General features: G+C 43.1%; 1 protein-coding gene across 5 annotated transcripts in view; it reads right to left on the bottom strand.

Annotated features, from left to right (window-relative positions):
* Positions 1–1,854: 1,854 nt before the first annotated feature.
* The window catches only part of CROCC2 (ciliary rootlet coiled-coil, rootletin family member 2), a 91,645-nt gene continuing 75,646 nt past the window's right edge, over positions 1,855–17,853 (bottom strand). For 4 of the 5 annotated variants that reach the window (XM_079977408.1, XM_079977412.1, XM_079977410.1 and 1 more), the window contains 4 exons: positions 16,315–16,464; positions 5,120–5,251; positions 4,447–4,626; positions 1,855–3,275 (listed from right to left, as the gene is read on the bottom strand). In XM_079977408.1, the coding sequence (XP_079833534.1) occupies positions 3,192–3,275; positions 4,447–4,626; positions 5,120–5,251; positions 16,315–16,464 (546 nt within the window). In that variant the 3' untranslated portion in view covers positions 1,855–3,191. The remainder of the gene's footprint in view (positions 3,276–4,446; positions 4,627–5,119; positions 5,252–16,314; positions 16,465–17,853) is intronic. The other variant, XM_079977409.1, reaches the window with a different exon arrangement.

The following is a 17,853-nucleotide window of genomic DNA, read 5'->3' on the forward strand; positions in this document are numbered from 1 at the left end:
ATTCAAGGCTTCGGTTTCTCAGCTTCAGTCCTACTAGCCTGAGCTCTAAATTCTTCTGCAAAGCTTGTGATCCCGGGGGGGGGGGGGGGGGCGGGAGAGAGAGAGAGAGAAGTGGCAGAACAAAGCTGACATGTTTAATCCCTTTGCATTCTTCTTTTCTTAAAACCACACCATTGCAACTGCTATTATACTTTGAGTATCTGTAGCAAAAAGTGGTCCTATGCGTAGTGGTTTGTTAGTAGCTGCAACCGAGTGTTTAGCTTCCAACATTCTGAAGATAAAACTCTTTCCCACTGGGAACATGCTTTGAAACTGTGATTGTATTCAATAAAAAGGCAATAGAAATATCCGCCGTAGTAATTATTGCAAGGTCCATTTCAATGCTGAACTGAGGCCAAGGAACAGATTCCTGTGTAAGAACTGAAACTGAGCAGAAAAGAACAGCAGGGCTCAGAAGGAACAGCAGCAGATTAGCTAAATTCCCCCATGGAAAGTTTCCCTCACTGAAGCCTGATTGTGCCAGCAATGGATAGACATTTTCTGGGATTCCCAGCTCTGTGCCTATGGATAGCTCAAAACCTGGTGGTGGAAACTGGGCAGTGTTCAACTTCTCCTAATACATATGGCAACAAAGGCTGGCATACCATCCCCTTTGCTATCTGGCACTTAATGGTCCAGGCCAGCGTTCCCAAACTCCTTTTTTTCATAGACCACTTGCAAACTGCTGGGGATCTCAGTGGACTCCTTCATGAACTCCCAGCACCATTGTCAGAACCAGTGACATATTATGGAAGTCAAGGGCCCTGAGCCAGGTGACTGAGTGGTGTCCCTTTAACTGGCAAAGTTTTAGGGAAAGATCAATGGACTGCATAAGTAGCATATCATGACAAACATGGGGCCCAGGGTAATGCCTTGTTAGCTGCTCAATAAATTTGGCCCTGATCAGAATGGCCTCAATCTCTGCTCAGAAAAAAAATTAAACAAATTCAGGACCACATGCAGATATTCTGATTGTTCTGCAACCTCTCTGTGGATTCATGAAAGGGCTACCAGTGGACCACAGTTTGATATATTATGCTCGAGTTATCAAAAAGTTGAAAAGTCATCTGCCATTGTTAGTCACTCAATATAAGGCTTGTGGCAGTTCAACTAAATTAATCCTAATTTACATGCATTTAAACAGCACTTTTTGCGTGCATGTGTGTGTTTCCCCGCAGAAGTGAACAGAATTGTGATTTAACACCAGCTCAGGATCAGAACTAGTCCTAAGGAGCGAGCATCTTACTTCAGAAGTTCAGCCCAAATAATTTACTGCAACTAGGGATGGAAGGATCTGTCAGTGTTGGTTCTTTCAGTTACTAATTTTCCCCATCTTAAATTCAGTTTCCCACATTTCTGCAGTGATTTGTGATTTTTGTTGTTTAAGGAAACCTCATAAAAATTCACCAGCATTTTAGTAGAATTTCTCCCCAAAAATGATTAATAGGCACATTTTTGAAAACAACGCTATGCATTTTTGTACGCTATTCTTTATGAAGCTATTCATTTTTGGAACACTTCCCCCCCAAATATATGCAACACTGGTAGGTTGGAGAAAGAAGATTCTGATGAAACATGAGGAAGAACTTTCTGACAGTAAGAGGTGTTTGACAGTGGAATGGATTCCCTTGGGAGGTTGTAGACTCTCCTTCCCTGGAGTTTTTAAAGCAGAGGTTGGGTGGCCACCTGTCTGTCTCGGATGCTTTAGTTGAGATTCCTGCCTTGGGTTTGGACCAGATGACTTGGGGTCCTTTCCAACTCTATGATAAGGAGGACAATTATTTTATACAGCTTTCAGAAGAGCAGCCATGGGGAACTGTAGTGGATGGGGTTAATCTTATGGCCCCTGAAAGACTAACAGATTAATTGTAGCCTATGTTTTTGTGAATTACCGTCCACTGGAGCTGGCATGAAAGCTTATGCTGCAGTAAATCTGTTACTCTTAAAAGGTGCCACAAAACTCTTTTGTTGTTGTTTAAAACGGTAAGTTTCAGGGCTACATGACAAATATTAAATAAGCCAGTACAGAATGTGCAGTATTTATATATTAGCACAGTGGAAATTGCTCTCCTCGGTTTCTTTAGGAAGTGGTTCTTTATTTTTAATAATTCGCAGTACCACATTTGGAAAAACAAACATTCATGAGGAAAAAATGTGGAACAATGCTAACAGGTGACACTCGCAGCAGCTCCAAGATGGTTCCCTGTCATCACCAAGGAAACCAAAGTTTGATTCCTAAAGGGATTTCCTTGGAGCCTGTCAGCCGGCAGAGTGGGTGGAATGTTGAATGTTAACACTCTGACATGTCTTGGGGCCAGCAAGTCATAAGATGGCTTGGCTTTGAGCTAATCTCAGCCACCTGCCACCATGAAAATGGCTTGATGTTCATAGACACAGCAAAGGATTTGATCAATCCCTGGGTGTGGTTCACCCTCTGCTTCAAAACTTCTCTTTATAGCACAGTGTGATCTGGATGGCAGCAGAAATACCTGCCTCCTTCATTTGCAGAAGGGCATGTGATAGATGGATCGGTGACATCATTGGCAGACAGCCGCCACCACCATGGATACCACTGACTAAACAGGTATGGCTACAGTACGAGGCACCAGGAAGGACTTGACAGCAACTTTCAAACCCTGAGGGAGAATAAAATAACCTGGTCAGTGATGGAAATGCAGAGGTATTTCAATAATAAATGCTCCTATCTGGGCTGTGGAATTTTCCAATTTGTACAGCCTGAATATAAAACCTTACGGGGATCACGCAGGGATACTCTACCCAGAAAACCAAACAACAGAGAATGCTCTCGTCAAATGTCCTAAATTAATTAGTTAAGCATCAGTGCCCTGGGTTTCAAGCATCTTAGAGAGAACAGCTGCCCCCACAGCAGGGTTTCCTCTTGGCTGCAGGCTGCCTAGTCATTTGCTGTCTTGACTGTGCCTTCCAAGTCTTCAGGGTATTTGCTCCTTGGGTGGGGGAGACATTACTTCCTAGCACTGTTAGTCCAGGAGCTCTGGTTTCTCAGACCATGAATCAGATGAGCACCCTTACGCAGGAGATTGATAAATCCAATCGTTGAGCTGCGAGGATTCTGCCGAAGGCTGGTTCTGTGTTTGGTTGTCGGGGATCAGGGCACAATGTTCATTTCTGAATCATTTCGCAGTGTGAAGTTTCTGGCTCATATAGGCTTGTCGTCTTCTCACTTCTTGATCCAGCTGCTCTTTCAGAGCATTCACCTGGGGAAACACATGTCAACAAATAGGGCTACATTCATATAAACCACTATTCTGTTCTGTTCCACTATTTAAACCACTATTCTTCTCTCTGGCTCACACTGTGTGGGCACCCTGGCAAACTGCTTATGGTGTCCAGAGCATATGGCGCTGCCTAGAGAGATAGCAGAAGCCTGTTCACCTCTGTCCACTTGCTGGCCTTCTCTTTCTGGGTGCTAGGAAGCTAGCATAAAGCTAGTATAAACATGTAGTTTTGACCTCAAGAGAGGAAAGTTCATACTCATATTCTTTTTCTTAGGGCAGCAGCATGACTGAGAAAAATATCCACAATTATTATTACCAAGGATTATTAAATTGAAGCAGGAGAAGAGTCTGGTGCTCTTATTGTCCTCATGATGAGAAGGCCTTGTGTTGAACAGTAGATTAAATCGGATCTCTCCCCACCTCCCCTACTTCTCTTGCAGTCCTACTTAACCTCCCTCCTCTAACTGTTACGCTGTCAAATCTGAAGGGCTAGTTTACACACTGTATGACAGCATTTGGTATCATTTACGCAGCCCATCAATCCCAACCTCTCTGGCACTTGCATGATGCAGGTAGCTGAACACACATTTGCCAAGTTGATTCTTTCATAATTTAGAAAAGCAGTGTGTGAAATGGTTTCATAATGGTACCCCTTATCTGGTTTAGGGGTTAAGCAACCAGCCAGCTTCTCTTTCTCCAGGGCAGAGAAAGCAATACACCACTGCATCATATCCCAGATTCACAAGCAGTATAAGCTGTTGGTACAAGAAAACCATGGAGCTGTTTAGTCCTCACAGGTTAGCTTGTGCTCTATGGATTTTTGCTGTTCAACACTAGAAATTACCTCTTGGACTCTAGTGCATTCTGCGCTAGAGAGCCAGGAAGCATTTGGGAGGAGGAATCCATAAACAGTGGTGCATTCTTCTCTTTCCTCACTGTCCTCGCCCTTTTGACTTCAAAAATGCCCATACTCCCAGTTCTTCCCTCTTCTTCCAACCATCACCCCAGTTCTCGCCTCAAAACTCCAAATACCATTACAAAATTTTGCAAAACCCTTTTGATTTGCACAATAAATTCTGGTCACAGAAGCTGGGCATCACTGGGGAATTTGGACATGAACAGAAATATCCAGTCTAGTTCTCCACTCTACCTGCTCCTCCAAGCTCTTCACTCTCTGCCGGTGAGTTCTCTCTCGTGACTCCAGCTTACGTTCGGACTGGAGCTGTGCACTGTGAAGCCTCTCTGTTTCCAACTCCATGTCTAGCTGATGACGGGATGTTAGAGCCATCAGTTGTTGAGCATGTGTTCGTTCCAGCTCTGCAATCTTGGCCTAGAATGAGCACACAAATTGGGTCCAGCTCATGAGGTTGTGATCCTGATACCTGCTGAATACTTTTGCTTTAGTCAAATGATCCCCTGGAGCTCTTAGGCATGTTTCCTCTCATTGCAAGACTAGGAAGCCCATACAAGGAGACCAACATAATCGGCCCTTTGAGGATCAGTCCAGTACAGAGGTAGATGCTGGAACATGCTCTCAGGCCTATGGTCCCCAGTGTATTTTAAGCTCAGGTGGAAAACTGCTGTTAGGGTGAAGGGGCACAATTAAGAACCTGCTCAGCTGCCCTCCTCTCCCCATCCCTTTAGTCTCCACAATATGTGTAACCTTTCACCAGGTAGCATCCACAGCACCCACACTCTTTCATGTTTCCATATCACCCTGCTCAGCCTCAGCATGTGCCTTCTACCGCTTCACGTCCCTTCAGACCAGATCCTTTCATGTCCTCCTGCCTTTCCCCTTCCAGGTTCAGTAAGTCCTTGCTGACCTGCAGGTGTTCGTTTTGCCTCAGGGTATCCTCCAATTCCTGTTGCAGGCTGTTCAGGGACCGGTCCAGTTGTTCCCTCATATGACTCAGCCTAAATGTGTCATCTTCCTTCCTAAATTTCTCATGCTCTGCCTGCAGAGGAGACACCACAATCCCTTATCCAGTACCTGGCACAGCTCAGATACTGCCATTACATGCTTTTTTTCTCCACATACCTGGGGAAAATCTGGGGGAAATCCTGACAAGTTTGAAGGTGCTAAGGTTTGTGAAGAAGAGGGCAACCACTGGGCTGAAACCATTAAACTTCCTTGAAGAGACGGGGATGTAATTAAGTGCCACAATACTTATTCAGTTTGGCACTTGCAAAAAACAGCACAGTTAGCTCCAGGTCAGACACAACTGCAGAATCATGTTTTGTCTTCTCTTTCTTTCTAAAATTAGTCCCCAATACACAACACCTTGAATTTGTCCTGTGAGCTTAAAAGTCGCACTTGACGCTGCAAATTTGGTGTTAATGTGGAGAGTGCTGGGTGTTGGTTTCTGCTCTCTTCACTGTGCAGCGAAGTGCTTGTCACGAGACAGGTGTTTACATTCCACAGTCTGTGCTGTTGGGTTTTCCCACGGGAAAGGAGACTGGATGTGACGTACACTGGTTTCCTGTTTTTCACTAGAGTTCTCTCCGTGCTTCAGAGGAGAGAGGATGCTTTCTCTGCTCTGGCAGAGGCAAGATGTTTTTCTGTAATCTACCAGCTTTGAAGTGTAAATAAAGTACTATAGAGTATGTGGCACGTACTCCTCATCATTCCGCTGTGCTTGGGACACTGCAAATTCAACACTGGGCAGTCATCTCCAGATAAAACTAATTATAGTCAAGGAAAAACAAAATAAAAAAATTCCTTCCAGTAGCACCTTAAAGACCAACTAAGTTAGTTCTAGGTATGAGCTTTCGTGTGCATGCACACTTCTTCAGATATCAGATATAGTCAAGGAAGAATGACTTCCCAGGAAAATGCCAAAAGAACAGCCAGAAATGAGAAAGAATGAGGATGAGGGAGAATTTAATGATGGCGAAGATGCCTTCACCAACTTCATTAGGAACGGATACGGGGGGGGGGGGCGGCTGTGAAATGGTTATTCTGGACTGTAGGGTTAAAAAAGGGAGAAAGAGAATAAGGCCGGCCTTATATATTTTGCTGCCCGAGGCAAAGGACAAGATGGCCATCCTGCTCTATGTACAGAAGCCAAGTGGGCTGACAGTTGAATCTTACTTCAGTATCAGTGATGGATCAGGGCAGAGTATTGTCCTCCACCACGTCACTTCTCCCAGTATCTGCTGCCTGAGGTGCCCACATCACTGTGAATAATGGCCAGGCCAGGAAGAGTCATTGTCAGAAAGATTAATGGAAGGCACATTCAGTCTGTAGTCCTGTGAAAACCTTCCTGCCACACTGAATGCAAGAATACTTGCCTCTTGCATGAGTAAACATACACAGGGTCAGCCTATCTGTGGGTGTGAATGGGATGGATAACTGGATACAGGTATGATTGAAGAGATGATCTACTGAAGTGAACAGGCAAGATACCAAAATGATTAATAATTCAAGTTTGGTGAAGGAAAGCAGCACAAAAAAGAAACGTCCTATGCAAAGATAGAGATGCTGGTGGTACATGGATAAAAAAGGATACATTAGCCTTCTACAAACCCACTGCCCCTGCCTGGATGTTTGAGACTGCAGCTCCAACAATGCCTGACCATACTGGCTGGGGCTGAAGGAACAGTGGTCTATTCATCCTATTAACCCCATGGAAGTGGCCCATATAAATCCCAAGGTTATTATATACAAAAGAAATGTAGGATGGGGGAGAAATCTGATTCAGTTCACACTTAAAGCTGTATTTATCAGATTCACACCTTTTAAAACTCTACGGGAACCAAAACATAACCATCCTTCAAAATTTGCACTTATCCAAATTTTGTGAGGCAGGTATCCCCCCACCCCCCAAAAAAGATTGTGAAAATGTACATACAGTGGAACCTCAGTTTTTGAGCATCTCGGAATCCGAACAATTTGGAACCCGAACACCGAATACCTGGAAGTACCGTAATTGCTTCCATTTTTGAAATTGCCTTGGAAGTCGAATGGTCTTCTGGAATGGATTACGTTCGAAAACAGAGGTTCCACTGTATTAGGAGAAACTGCTTCCAAAAATCAGCACAACAGTCAAAACTGCATATGAAAAAGTGCTTCCTAAAAGACAACCTCACTAAAATTTTCATGTGGATTTTACAAAGAAAATTCATGACTCATTGCAGAAATGTGGAAAACGAAATTTAAGACTGGAAAAATGAGAAACTGAGGGAACCAGACTTGATGGATCCTTCCAACCCTTATCAGGGGACCTGTTTGAAATGTTGGGAGGCTACAGCATTTTATGAAAGAAAGCAGAAACATGTGAACATCGGGTTTAAGCCCACATCCTTGTACTTCTTCAAGGATGATGACAGAACTGTCTAGCCTGAAACATTACAATTGATGGGTCAGGCAAAGTATCCATATAGTCCAACATTCTGCCTCCAACAGAATACCGCAAAACTCACAGAGTCCAGTAGAGAGTCTTCCATTCTCTGTGGGCTTCCTGCAGCACCTGTTAATCAGAGATACTTTGCGGCGGAATCGCGTGGTTGCATTTACAGCTGCTATGGTCCATAGACACTGCTGGACCCATCCTGCAGGAATTTGCCTAATTGTTTTAAAAACCACCTAAGCTAGACACTTTGCTGAAGGCTTAAGAAGCTCATAGATTTTAACTGTGGGTGCTTTCCAAAAGTTTAACACAAATGGAGGAAGGTAACACCAAATGTCAGTTATACTTCTTTGCCAGCTTCTATGATCTTTTTTTTTCTTCTTCTTCTTTGGCGATCACTCGTAGCTGAGTAAGATTGTCTTCCATAAACATGGTTTTAACAATGAGTCTGTAAGTGACTGTGGAGGCCAATTCTGGATCCACACGTCCTTCCACAGTGGGGACATTGGTTTCCGAGTGGGAGTTGATCACGGTGTGGATTTGCCAAGCGTGCCTTCCTCTTAGCATGTTTCTCCCTTGCGTCCTGAGTTCGAGTGTCTTTACATGCTAGCTGGCCTTAAGTAAACCACCACCGGATCTGAAGGTGTCACCTCTACCTTTAAAAAAAATATGGGTTAAGGAAAAGCATGGCAAATCCAGCCTGTCCTACTCCACCACATTTCTTTAGCTGTCTAGCCATCTTGGATAGAATTGAGATCCAGATCCAAAAAGAGCAAACTATAATGCCGGAAGAAGCAAGGCTCTCCTATGGGGAGGGGAAAGAGAGGGGCAGAATTGAATTGAGGGTGGGGAGAGTTAGTGGCATTGTGCTGTGTAGAGGGAGAAAGCTTCCCAATAGCTGTTGGAGTGATGGGATATTCTGTTCCTTTAAAACGCCACGCAAAACTTACCAGAAGAAAACATTAAATGGGGGGGGGGGGGGGAGGTTGGAGAGAGAGAGAGAGAGAGAGAGAGAGAAGCAAAATCCAGAATAAATAAACGGCCACATCCGGATTTCCCCTCTGGAGACATCAATAAAGAGTTTTATGAGCTTGATATGAATTACCCTCCCTGGCCATTTACAGCTGATCTTCTGGAACTCATTAACTGGCTTCTCCCCTTCCTCCAACCCAGGGAAAGGGGTTGTGCATGGGGGAATTCAGGGGCACGGCACACAAGGCTATTTTATGCTTGCAGAGATAAATGCTTGTAATGCTGTTTTGCCATAACAGAAAAACATCATATTCATCACCCTCTTCATTTCTACAGCTAGAAAAATCCAGTAAAGATGAACAATAAATAACTTCTAGAAAATGCCAAGCCTGGCCTTTCCTAACACTTGGGCCTGGCAAGTGTTAACCCTTCCTAGGGAAGATGACATCTGCTGGAGATGGCACATCCCCATTAGCTGAGGCATTGCAGTACAATTTTAATACAGACCATACACATATCCAGGGGTTATATAATAAGCGACAGATATCTGGAATGGTCAGCAATGTAGTATAGTATCTCACAGCTGGCGGATCAAAATATTAACTTGAATAAGCAATACAGTGGAACCACGGGTGGTGGACGTAAACCGTGACGGAGGTACGCCTGCAACCCGCAGCGTTCGCATCCTAAAGTGCCACATCTGCACAGGTGCCATCGCTATTTGGCACTTCTGCGCATGCGCAAAGCAAGATTTAATGCTTCTGCACATGCACAAGTAGCAAAACCAGGAAGTAACCTGTTCCAGTACTTCATGTAACCTGAAGCGTCCGTAACATGGGGTATGACTGTACCTTGGATATCTTTTTTCTTTTTATCCTTACACTATTTTAAGAATGGCAATAAGGGATACCCATTGTATTTTATTATGGGCAAATAAAGTACTAGAAAATTGGGTTTCCAAAAAAGAAAAGGAAAAAGAAAGAAAGAAAAGATAGGAAGGCAGTTCAGGATGAGGAATTGGGCAAATAAACAGGCACAGTTGCAAACATGAAACTTTATACCACACAGAAGGCACTTCTGGTGCTGAAAGATAAAAACTTGCCCAAAGTCACACAACATAGTTGCAGCTGACAGATTTTAAATCCAAGCACACAGGATGACAGCTCAACCTTCTATTCTATTGGACCACACTTGCTCCAACATTAAATAACAACAAGCCAAAGCTGTGCCCCCCCCAAAAAAGCTCAACAACTAAAGCTGTGCCCCCCCCAAAAAAGCTCAACAACTTTGGGTCTGACTCCCCAAAAAAAGCTCATCAACTTTGGTCAATCCAATGGGTAGATCACTGCCAGTGTTTTTATAGTGGGAGTAGATTGCAGTCTCTTGGGAGCTGAACATGCCTGTGCTAGGGCAATTGTTCCATCAGAACAAGCACTTCACGGGAACAATCTTCCCTCTCCTTACCCTCTGTGCTGTTCTGGAGGTTCTTGTTATTTATATCTGGCCTATGAGTCACCGACGGATGGCAGCACCTGGTGCTCAGCACTTATGAATGAATAACGTAATGCAAGACTAACAGAGATGTGGACAACTTCGTGTTACAGCAAAGTGGAAGGGTGTATTTCAGAGATAAGCTTTAAACAAAGAAAAACCTCATTGGTGGTATCCATTATTTGGAAATGTGGAAACCACTGGGTATTTTGGAGACTGAGCAAAACAAGTTGCCTCTCTCCCCTCGTGTGATAAAGATATATGATTAAAGAACCAACCATCTGTCATCCTTACATTTCCCTTTGTGCTGCGTAATCTCCACTGGAAATCACCCCAAGCTCTTGTTTGCCCCAGGAGGTGAATAACAGTTTGGGGGAGAGCAATTTTCATCTTGACTACAGTTCAGGGAGGGTTAAACACCCATAGTCCCAATTCTCCCTATCCTTATAGCTGCTATTTAAATAGCAATCATCCAGGCACATTAAATGTCTTCACGCATGGAGTATACTGTCTATTTTAGTCCTTAGCGCTACGAAGATGCCCAGTTTCAGGGGTGAATTATTCACTGAGTAAGTTGGTCTGCAAATCAGAGGCTGATTAATAGAGTAGAGCTGCTGAAAAGGAACCAGATTTAGGTACCAAGGCAAAGTTTGTAGCCTAAAGTCTAATTGCATATTCAGGAGATGAGAAAGGATGTTTTTGAGGCCCCCTCCAGCAATCTCTGGTTTGGATACTCACAAGCTTGGCCATGGCATGGTATTCCATGCCCAAACTCTCCTCTAATCTTTCAAATGCAGTATAGACAACTGTGACACAGTACAACTCAGTATCAAAAGTGTAGCTAAAATGGAAGGATTTCTGGCACTATCGTGTTAGGCTAAGCTTTAATGACATGGCCTCTTAAAACAGGCAAATGCACCTCAAAGTGGGGAGTTGCCTAGGAGGCTGCCCTGAATATTTCTTGCTGTTCCCACTCACTTCAGATTACATCTGGAGGCAGCAATCTATACATTCCAGTTGTATCAAGCTGGTTGGGAACTGTAGCAAGCCCACTCCCTGCTAAAAATGCAGCAGAGAGTGCAAGTTTGTTGACAAAGTAGGGAGAAGGGATAAGGATTGACTAACGATGTGGAAACTTTTACATATAGATTTTTTTTTGGGGGGGTGGGGGGTTAGAAGGGACAAAGGTTGCCTCGAAGAGGCTTACATGAACTTTAGGAGAAAGATCTGCCACATGGTTTGGATTTTGTTTCTCCATCACTACAGCTAATTAGGCTGATCGAAGAGTGCCCCTGCTGATACCAAACACATGTGTGACAAATTATTTCTGTGAACTTGAACCAGCTCCTTGGAGCTGAGTGTTGTTGGTTGCTTCTCTGAAGAGGAGAGGAAAGCAGGTAGCCTGGGGATGTGCATGCATAAATGTGCGCTTGTGAGAGCTGAGATTTTACTTTAATGAAGAGTTCTGAATGAATTGTTTGGACTGCATTCAAAGAATCTGAGAGCAGTAATTTTGTGTGTACTGGGAAGTCATTGGACAGGGGCCGCGAAACAAAAGTTATACCCAACAAACACTCTCTCCCCACTTGCAGAAAGTGACTGAAGTTCCGTGCCCGAAGGGACAGAAAGGGACTGAGCAAGGTTCTCTTTTCATCTCTACATTTTTCAAAACAGCCACGTGAAAGGTCCATACCCTATAGTGTAAACCACTGAATAGCAGATGTATTTACACATAAAGGCAAATTAATGGAAGTTTATTACTGATATCTATCCTTTGAAACCTAAAGATGCAGAGTGCCATGAGCTACAAACATGCATTCTTGTGAAGGGATATAACTAGGTCAGAATAAGCATTGTATTTTTTAAATTTCTCATCTTTCTTCATTATTATTCTATACTAAAGTTAATATGAAATGCGTATGAATTAGGAAAAGCATACATAATGCTATTTGTTTACATTACACTATTACATTACACTACACTACATTACACAAGAGTAGACAAATGCAGGTGTCAATCCTGCTCACAGCCACTCTTATTAACACTTGGTACTGAAGTTTCATCCACACAGCCATGTAAGAAAAATGTAAAATATAGTAAATAAAAGCCAGACTCAAGGATAAAAAACAAGGGATAAGAAAAACAAGCAATCTCTCTCTCTCTCTCTCTCTCTCAAATAAGGGCATCATCATGACAATTTTTAGCTATCTCCAAAAGCATTTTCCCATTTATCCTTCTATCACCAAGTGCAAAAGGAGACACCATATACCGTACATTGCAGAAAGGTCAGTCTCTGGCAACAAATACCATATCTTTCCCTTGCTGGTTTCAGAGTGTAATCCCAATAAAATAGGAAACTTAAGTAGAAAGGACAAAATAAGACTGAATGTGGAACATCGTCTAGTCCAGCAGCTACTCTTAAGAAAAGTCTAATATCTGTCAATAATCATGGCCAACAGCACAGATAGCTCTAAGGCAGGCAAAGGGAACATTCATCCCACAGGTAAGATTAGGCTCACCAGGCTGTTTCCCCCCAGTCTTGTCCACGGGCCCCATACCTGAGATCACACCTTTGTATTATATAGCAGAATTGACAAATAATGATCAATTTCAACCCTACTACTAAACTTATGAACCTCAGATTTAAAAAAAAGAAAATGACAACATGAGGCCCTCACTAGGACCTCAATTGGAGTAAAAGGCATGGTTTCCTATCATATTTAATACCACGAAGACAATACAGTTAAAGGCTTGCCTTACTAGTAGTAGAGTGTTTTCTGCTCACCCACATAGGCCAGAGCCAATTTGTGAGTTAAAAATCTTCACATAGTACAAATTTAGCTTTAGGAAACTGAAATTCAAGATGCATCAACAATCATTCATACAAAGCAGAGTATCCATCTGCTTACCCTGAAACAAAGGTACTTGAAAATTTTGCTGATAAATACTATTCAACGTTTGAATGTTAACATCTAGGTAAACTGAAACGGAAGTAACTAAGCGTCCAATAGCCTCCCTTTCAAATGTGTTTTAACTAAAGGAATAATATGTGAATAATATCCCTGTAGTGAAGGAGGATTTGACTCTAGGGACTACGCTTTTGCCAGCACAGAATATCAAATTTTTTTTGGGGGGGGGGGGAGTAATAAAAGCCAAATAATAATATAATTCGTTACTCTAGCCCACAAGGTTCCAGGAGAGAAACTTTAAATGTCAGTCCAAAGCAATTATTTTATCAAGGACCCCTTAAGCATTTTCAAATACACTTCTGTCACTAGATAGAAAAGGCTGAACAAGAATTGGGGAATTGTTAGAACATTTTAAAAAGGTTGTTCAACCTTCTTTGTGTGCCTCCCATCTTCTGATGATTAGAGGTTGCTAGTTAACTGCATAAAATTATATTTTTTTGCAGGGAGAAGGTTTTTGTCAGAATCTATCATTTTTGCGAAGATTTTGACCAAGCTGGCTGAGGTTCTATTGAGGGAGATACCAATACATAATCCATGAAACACTTCCTGGAGTTACCAAGAAAGGAAATTGTTCTCCTATTTTTAGAAATCTGTATCTTAACAAATCCAATTCTGTCACGATTGCTCTAGAATAGGAAGGGAATTATAATAAGTAATTAGATCTGCATCAAAAGTGTCTCCAATAGACTCCTTCAGCTCAAAATCTCTTAACTAAAGTTTCATCCTAGCTAAACAAGTCCTGGGTTCAGGCCCCATGGGAGGTGCATAATGCTCTTAGAATCTGCTTCAGCCTTAACCTATTGCTAGGCCTCAGATGATGTCAGAGGCTGGAGTGAGGAGGAATGGTGAGGACCTTCTCCTGAACCTTCCTCAGAACAGGACAGTATAGATTTAGAACAATGGTTTGCAGAAGGGCACAGTTCAGAGGCTGCAGAGGGCAGGGAGAAGAAGCACCAGGGGAGAGACAGCTGACAGACTCAGTGTCCTTGGAAAGCATTCCTGACCACCCCCCTCCCAGGACTAGGTGTGCATTGCGGGTAGTAGAACAGAGAGCTCAGAGGTAGAAAGCTCAGATTAGCCAATGCAGGGGTGACATAGAATAGGGACGATGTAGGTGGGTGGGATTTTACTTGGAACAGCACCATTATTTAGGGAAGGCTGCATTCATTTGTCACTCTCTGTGAATCATTGAATCAATTGTTTGGTAAATTTTTTTATCATTTCTGTTTCTTGGCTGCCACAGAAGAAGGCAGAAGAAGGCAGTTGATAATATTCCCGAATGCTCAGGTGGGTATAATTCCCTTCTTCAACAAAACTGTGCACTTGAAAGATGAGATGGAACAAGAGGTTCTGCAAAGGTGAGTAACAAGCTTTTAGCTTGAGATCAGCAGTGAGGAACCTTCAGTACACTGGCCAAATTAGGTTCCAATTTGACCTGTGAGGCCATTTCCCCCAAACCAAAGCCACCTGTCTCACAACTGTTGTCAGATGCAACATCAGGTGTGAAGCAGTTGGAAATGCAGCTGCCAAGAAACAATTGTGAGCCTTAATGTCAGTGCTGATCTGCTGACAATAAGCCTGTAGAAGTCCCAGTGGGCTTCCTGGAGGAACCAAACAGTGGACCAGCATTTACAGAAAACTGGCATGGATTAGCTGTGCTATGGAATTTCTAAATTTGCACGGGGTTGGAAATGGGGCCAGCAAGTTTGGAAAACTCAGCAGTGGCCAGAGGATTGGAGAAGATCAGTCTACATCCCAATCCCAAAGAAGGGCAGTTGCAAAGAATGCTCCAACTACCGCACAATTGCACTCATTTCACATGCTAGCAAGGTTATGCTTAAAATTCTACAAGGCAGGCTCAAGCAGTATGTGGATCGAGAACTCCCAGGAGTGCAAGCTGGATTTAGAAGAGGCAGAGGAACCAGAGACCAAATTGCAAACATGTGCTGGATTATGGAGAAAGCTAGAGAGTTCCAGAAAGACATCTACTTCTGCTTCATTGACTATGCAAAAGCCTTTGACTGTGTCGACCACAGCAAACTATGGCAAGTTCTTAAAGAAATGGGAGTGCCTGATCACCTCATCTGTCTCCTGAGAAATCTCTATGTGGGACAAGAAGCTACAGTTAGAACTGGATATGGAACAACTGATTGGTTCAAAATTGGGAAAGGAGTACGACAAGGCTGTATATTGTCTCCCTGCTTATTTAACATATATGCAGAATTCATCATGCGAAAGGCTGGGCTGGATGAATCCCTAGCCGGAATTAAGATTGCCGGAACCTCAACAACCTCAGATATGCAGATGACACAACCTTGAAGGCAGAAAGTGAGGAGGAATTAAAGAACCTTTAATTGAGGGTGAAAGAGGAGAGCGCAAAATATGGTCAGAAGCCCAACATCAAAAAAATGAAGATCATGGCCACTGGTCCCATCACCTCCTGGCAAATAGAAGGGGAAGAAATGGAGGCAGTGAGAGATTTTACTTTCTTGGGCTCCATGATCACTGCAGATGGTGACAGCAGTCACGAAATTAAAAGACGCCTGCTTCTTGGGAGAAAAGCAATGACAAACCTAGACAGCATCTTAAAAAGTAGAGACATCACCTTGCCAACAAAGGTCCGTATAGTAAAAGCTATGGTTTTCCCAGTAGTGATGTACGGAAGTGAGAGCTGGACCATAAAGAAGGCTGATCGCTGAAGAATTGATGCTTTTGAATTATGGTGCTGGAGGAGACTCTTGAGAGTCCCATGGACTGCAAGAAGATCAAACCTATCCATTCTTAAGGAAATCAGGCCTGAGTGCTCACTGGAAGGACACATTGTGAAGCTGAGGCTCCAATACTTTGGCCACCTCATGAGAAGAGAAGACTCCCTGGAAAAGACCCTGATGTTGGGAAAGATGGAAGGCACAAGGAGAAGGGGACGACAGAGGACGAGATGGTTGGATGGTGTTTTCGAAGCTACCAGCATGAGTTTGACCAAACTGCGGGAGGCAGTGGAAGACAGGAGTGCCTGGCGTTCTCTGGTCCACGGGGTCACAAAGAGTCGGACACGACTAAACAACAACAACAACAAGCAAAGGAAGCTTTGTTACTCATCACCAGTGAAAGCATGGGCACTCTCCAATAGATGCTTGTGAGATGTGGCCTGCTATCCATATAATCACGAGTGTGAGATAGCTACATCCACAAGACCACTGTCTCTTGCTTCGTCCTTCTCTCCTCATCATTACTCACTTCTTGGAAATGTTCCAACTGCCCTTCCAGGTTTCTGCATCGCAGCTCCATCTCACCCAGCTGATCTTGCAGCAAATGTACTGTATCCGTCAAGCTATGGTTCTGCCTCTTGCTCTCTGACAATGCATGCCGCATCGAGTCCAAGCGATCCTGAAGCAGGGGAAAAAGAAATCCAGAATGGGCCTACTAAAGATTGCAAACTCCTTATAGACTTTTCATGTGAAAAAGAAAGTGAACTTATGATACCTGGGTTTGAGGACTGAAGAAAATAGTGGTTTATAGAAAATGGAATTGTTGGATGTTATCTTGGAGTGGTTGTTTTAAACAATTTTCTATATGCAGCTGACAGACGAAGAACTGGAAGCTCTCTCTTTTTTCTTTTAGCTTCCTTTACTCTTTTCTTTTCATTTCCTTTGTGTTTTTATTTAGATTAGTGTTTTATCTTTCATTAAAAAGGTATTGGATATTTGATATTAATCTTTGAATATTTTCTTTCAAACTTTAATATAATCTACTGGGGGGAAAGAAAGAAACAGAATGGGCCAAAACCACTTGGTTGAATTGATATGTACTGTTTGTGGTGAGATTTATTGGTCAAATACCATTTTTTTTGTGATTCGTACATACACAGCCAAATCATCATGCTGCTTCTAGTCTCTTGTCAGTTCAAGCCAGCAGAAAGGAACTAGTTGCCGTGCTGGAAAGTGTTTTACTCTCTGTATGGACATCCCTCCAGAAAAGTATAAGGAACGCAAGACGCTGCCTTATATCAAGTCAGACCATTGGACCATCTAACTCAGTGCTGCTGTACAAAATGGCAGCTGCTCTCCATTCTTTCAGGCAGGACTTTCTCTCAGTCTCACACAGAAGTTCCAGGGACATTATGCATGAGAAGCATGCCATCTGCCACTGAGCTATGGCCCATCCAGATTATTTACATCTAGGTGATTGCTAAGTGTTGGTTTAATCATGGAGGTATGGCAAAAAGGACCTGTGTTTTGGAATTTTGTTTTGAGTTGTTAGAAAGGCACAGACATGATACAACCCAGCGTAAGGAATCTTTCCAACATACGTTAAGATTTCGTGCTGTCTGATCAGAATGTTGAGTATTTGCATTGCATTGAAGGGAATTAGTAAGCAAGTACAGTGGTACCTTGGGTTGCATACGCTTCAGGTTACATACGGTTCAGGTTACAGACTCTGCTAACCCAGAAATAATACCTCAGGTTAAGAACTTTGCTTTAGGATGAGAACAGAAATCGCGCGGCGGGGCAGAAGCAAGAGGCCCCATTAGCTAAAGTGGTGCTTAAGTTTTAGGTTAAGAAAAGACCTCCAGAACGAATTATGTACATAACCAGAGGTACCACTATAGATATAGACACTTAGGCCAGCCTTTTCACTTCATTGGCTCCAATAATTTTAACCTCAGCCTCTGTCTCAGATACTCCTGGAGACAGCCTATGGCTATTCCCAACTTCCACAGGGCTTTTGAACCAGACAAAAACTCAACTCTTTCAGTTAGTTTGCAATTTCATATGT

This window comes from Podarcis cretensis, assembly GCF_951804945.1.
Source record: "Podarcis cretensis genome assembly, chromosome: 5".
In the NCBI taxonomy this organism is placed as follows: domain Eukaryota; kingdom Metazoa; phylum Chordata; class Lepidosauria; order Squamata; family Lacertidae; genus Podarcis; species Podarcis cretensis.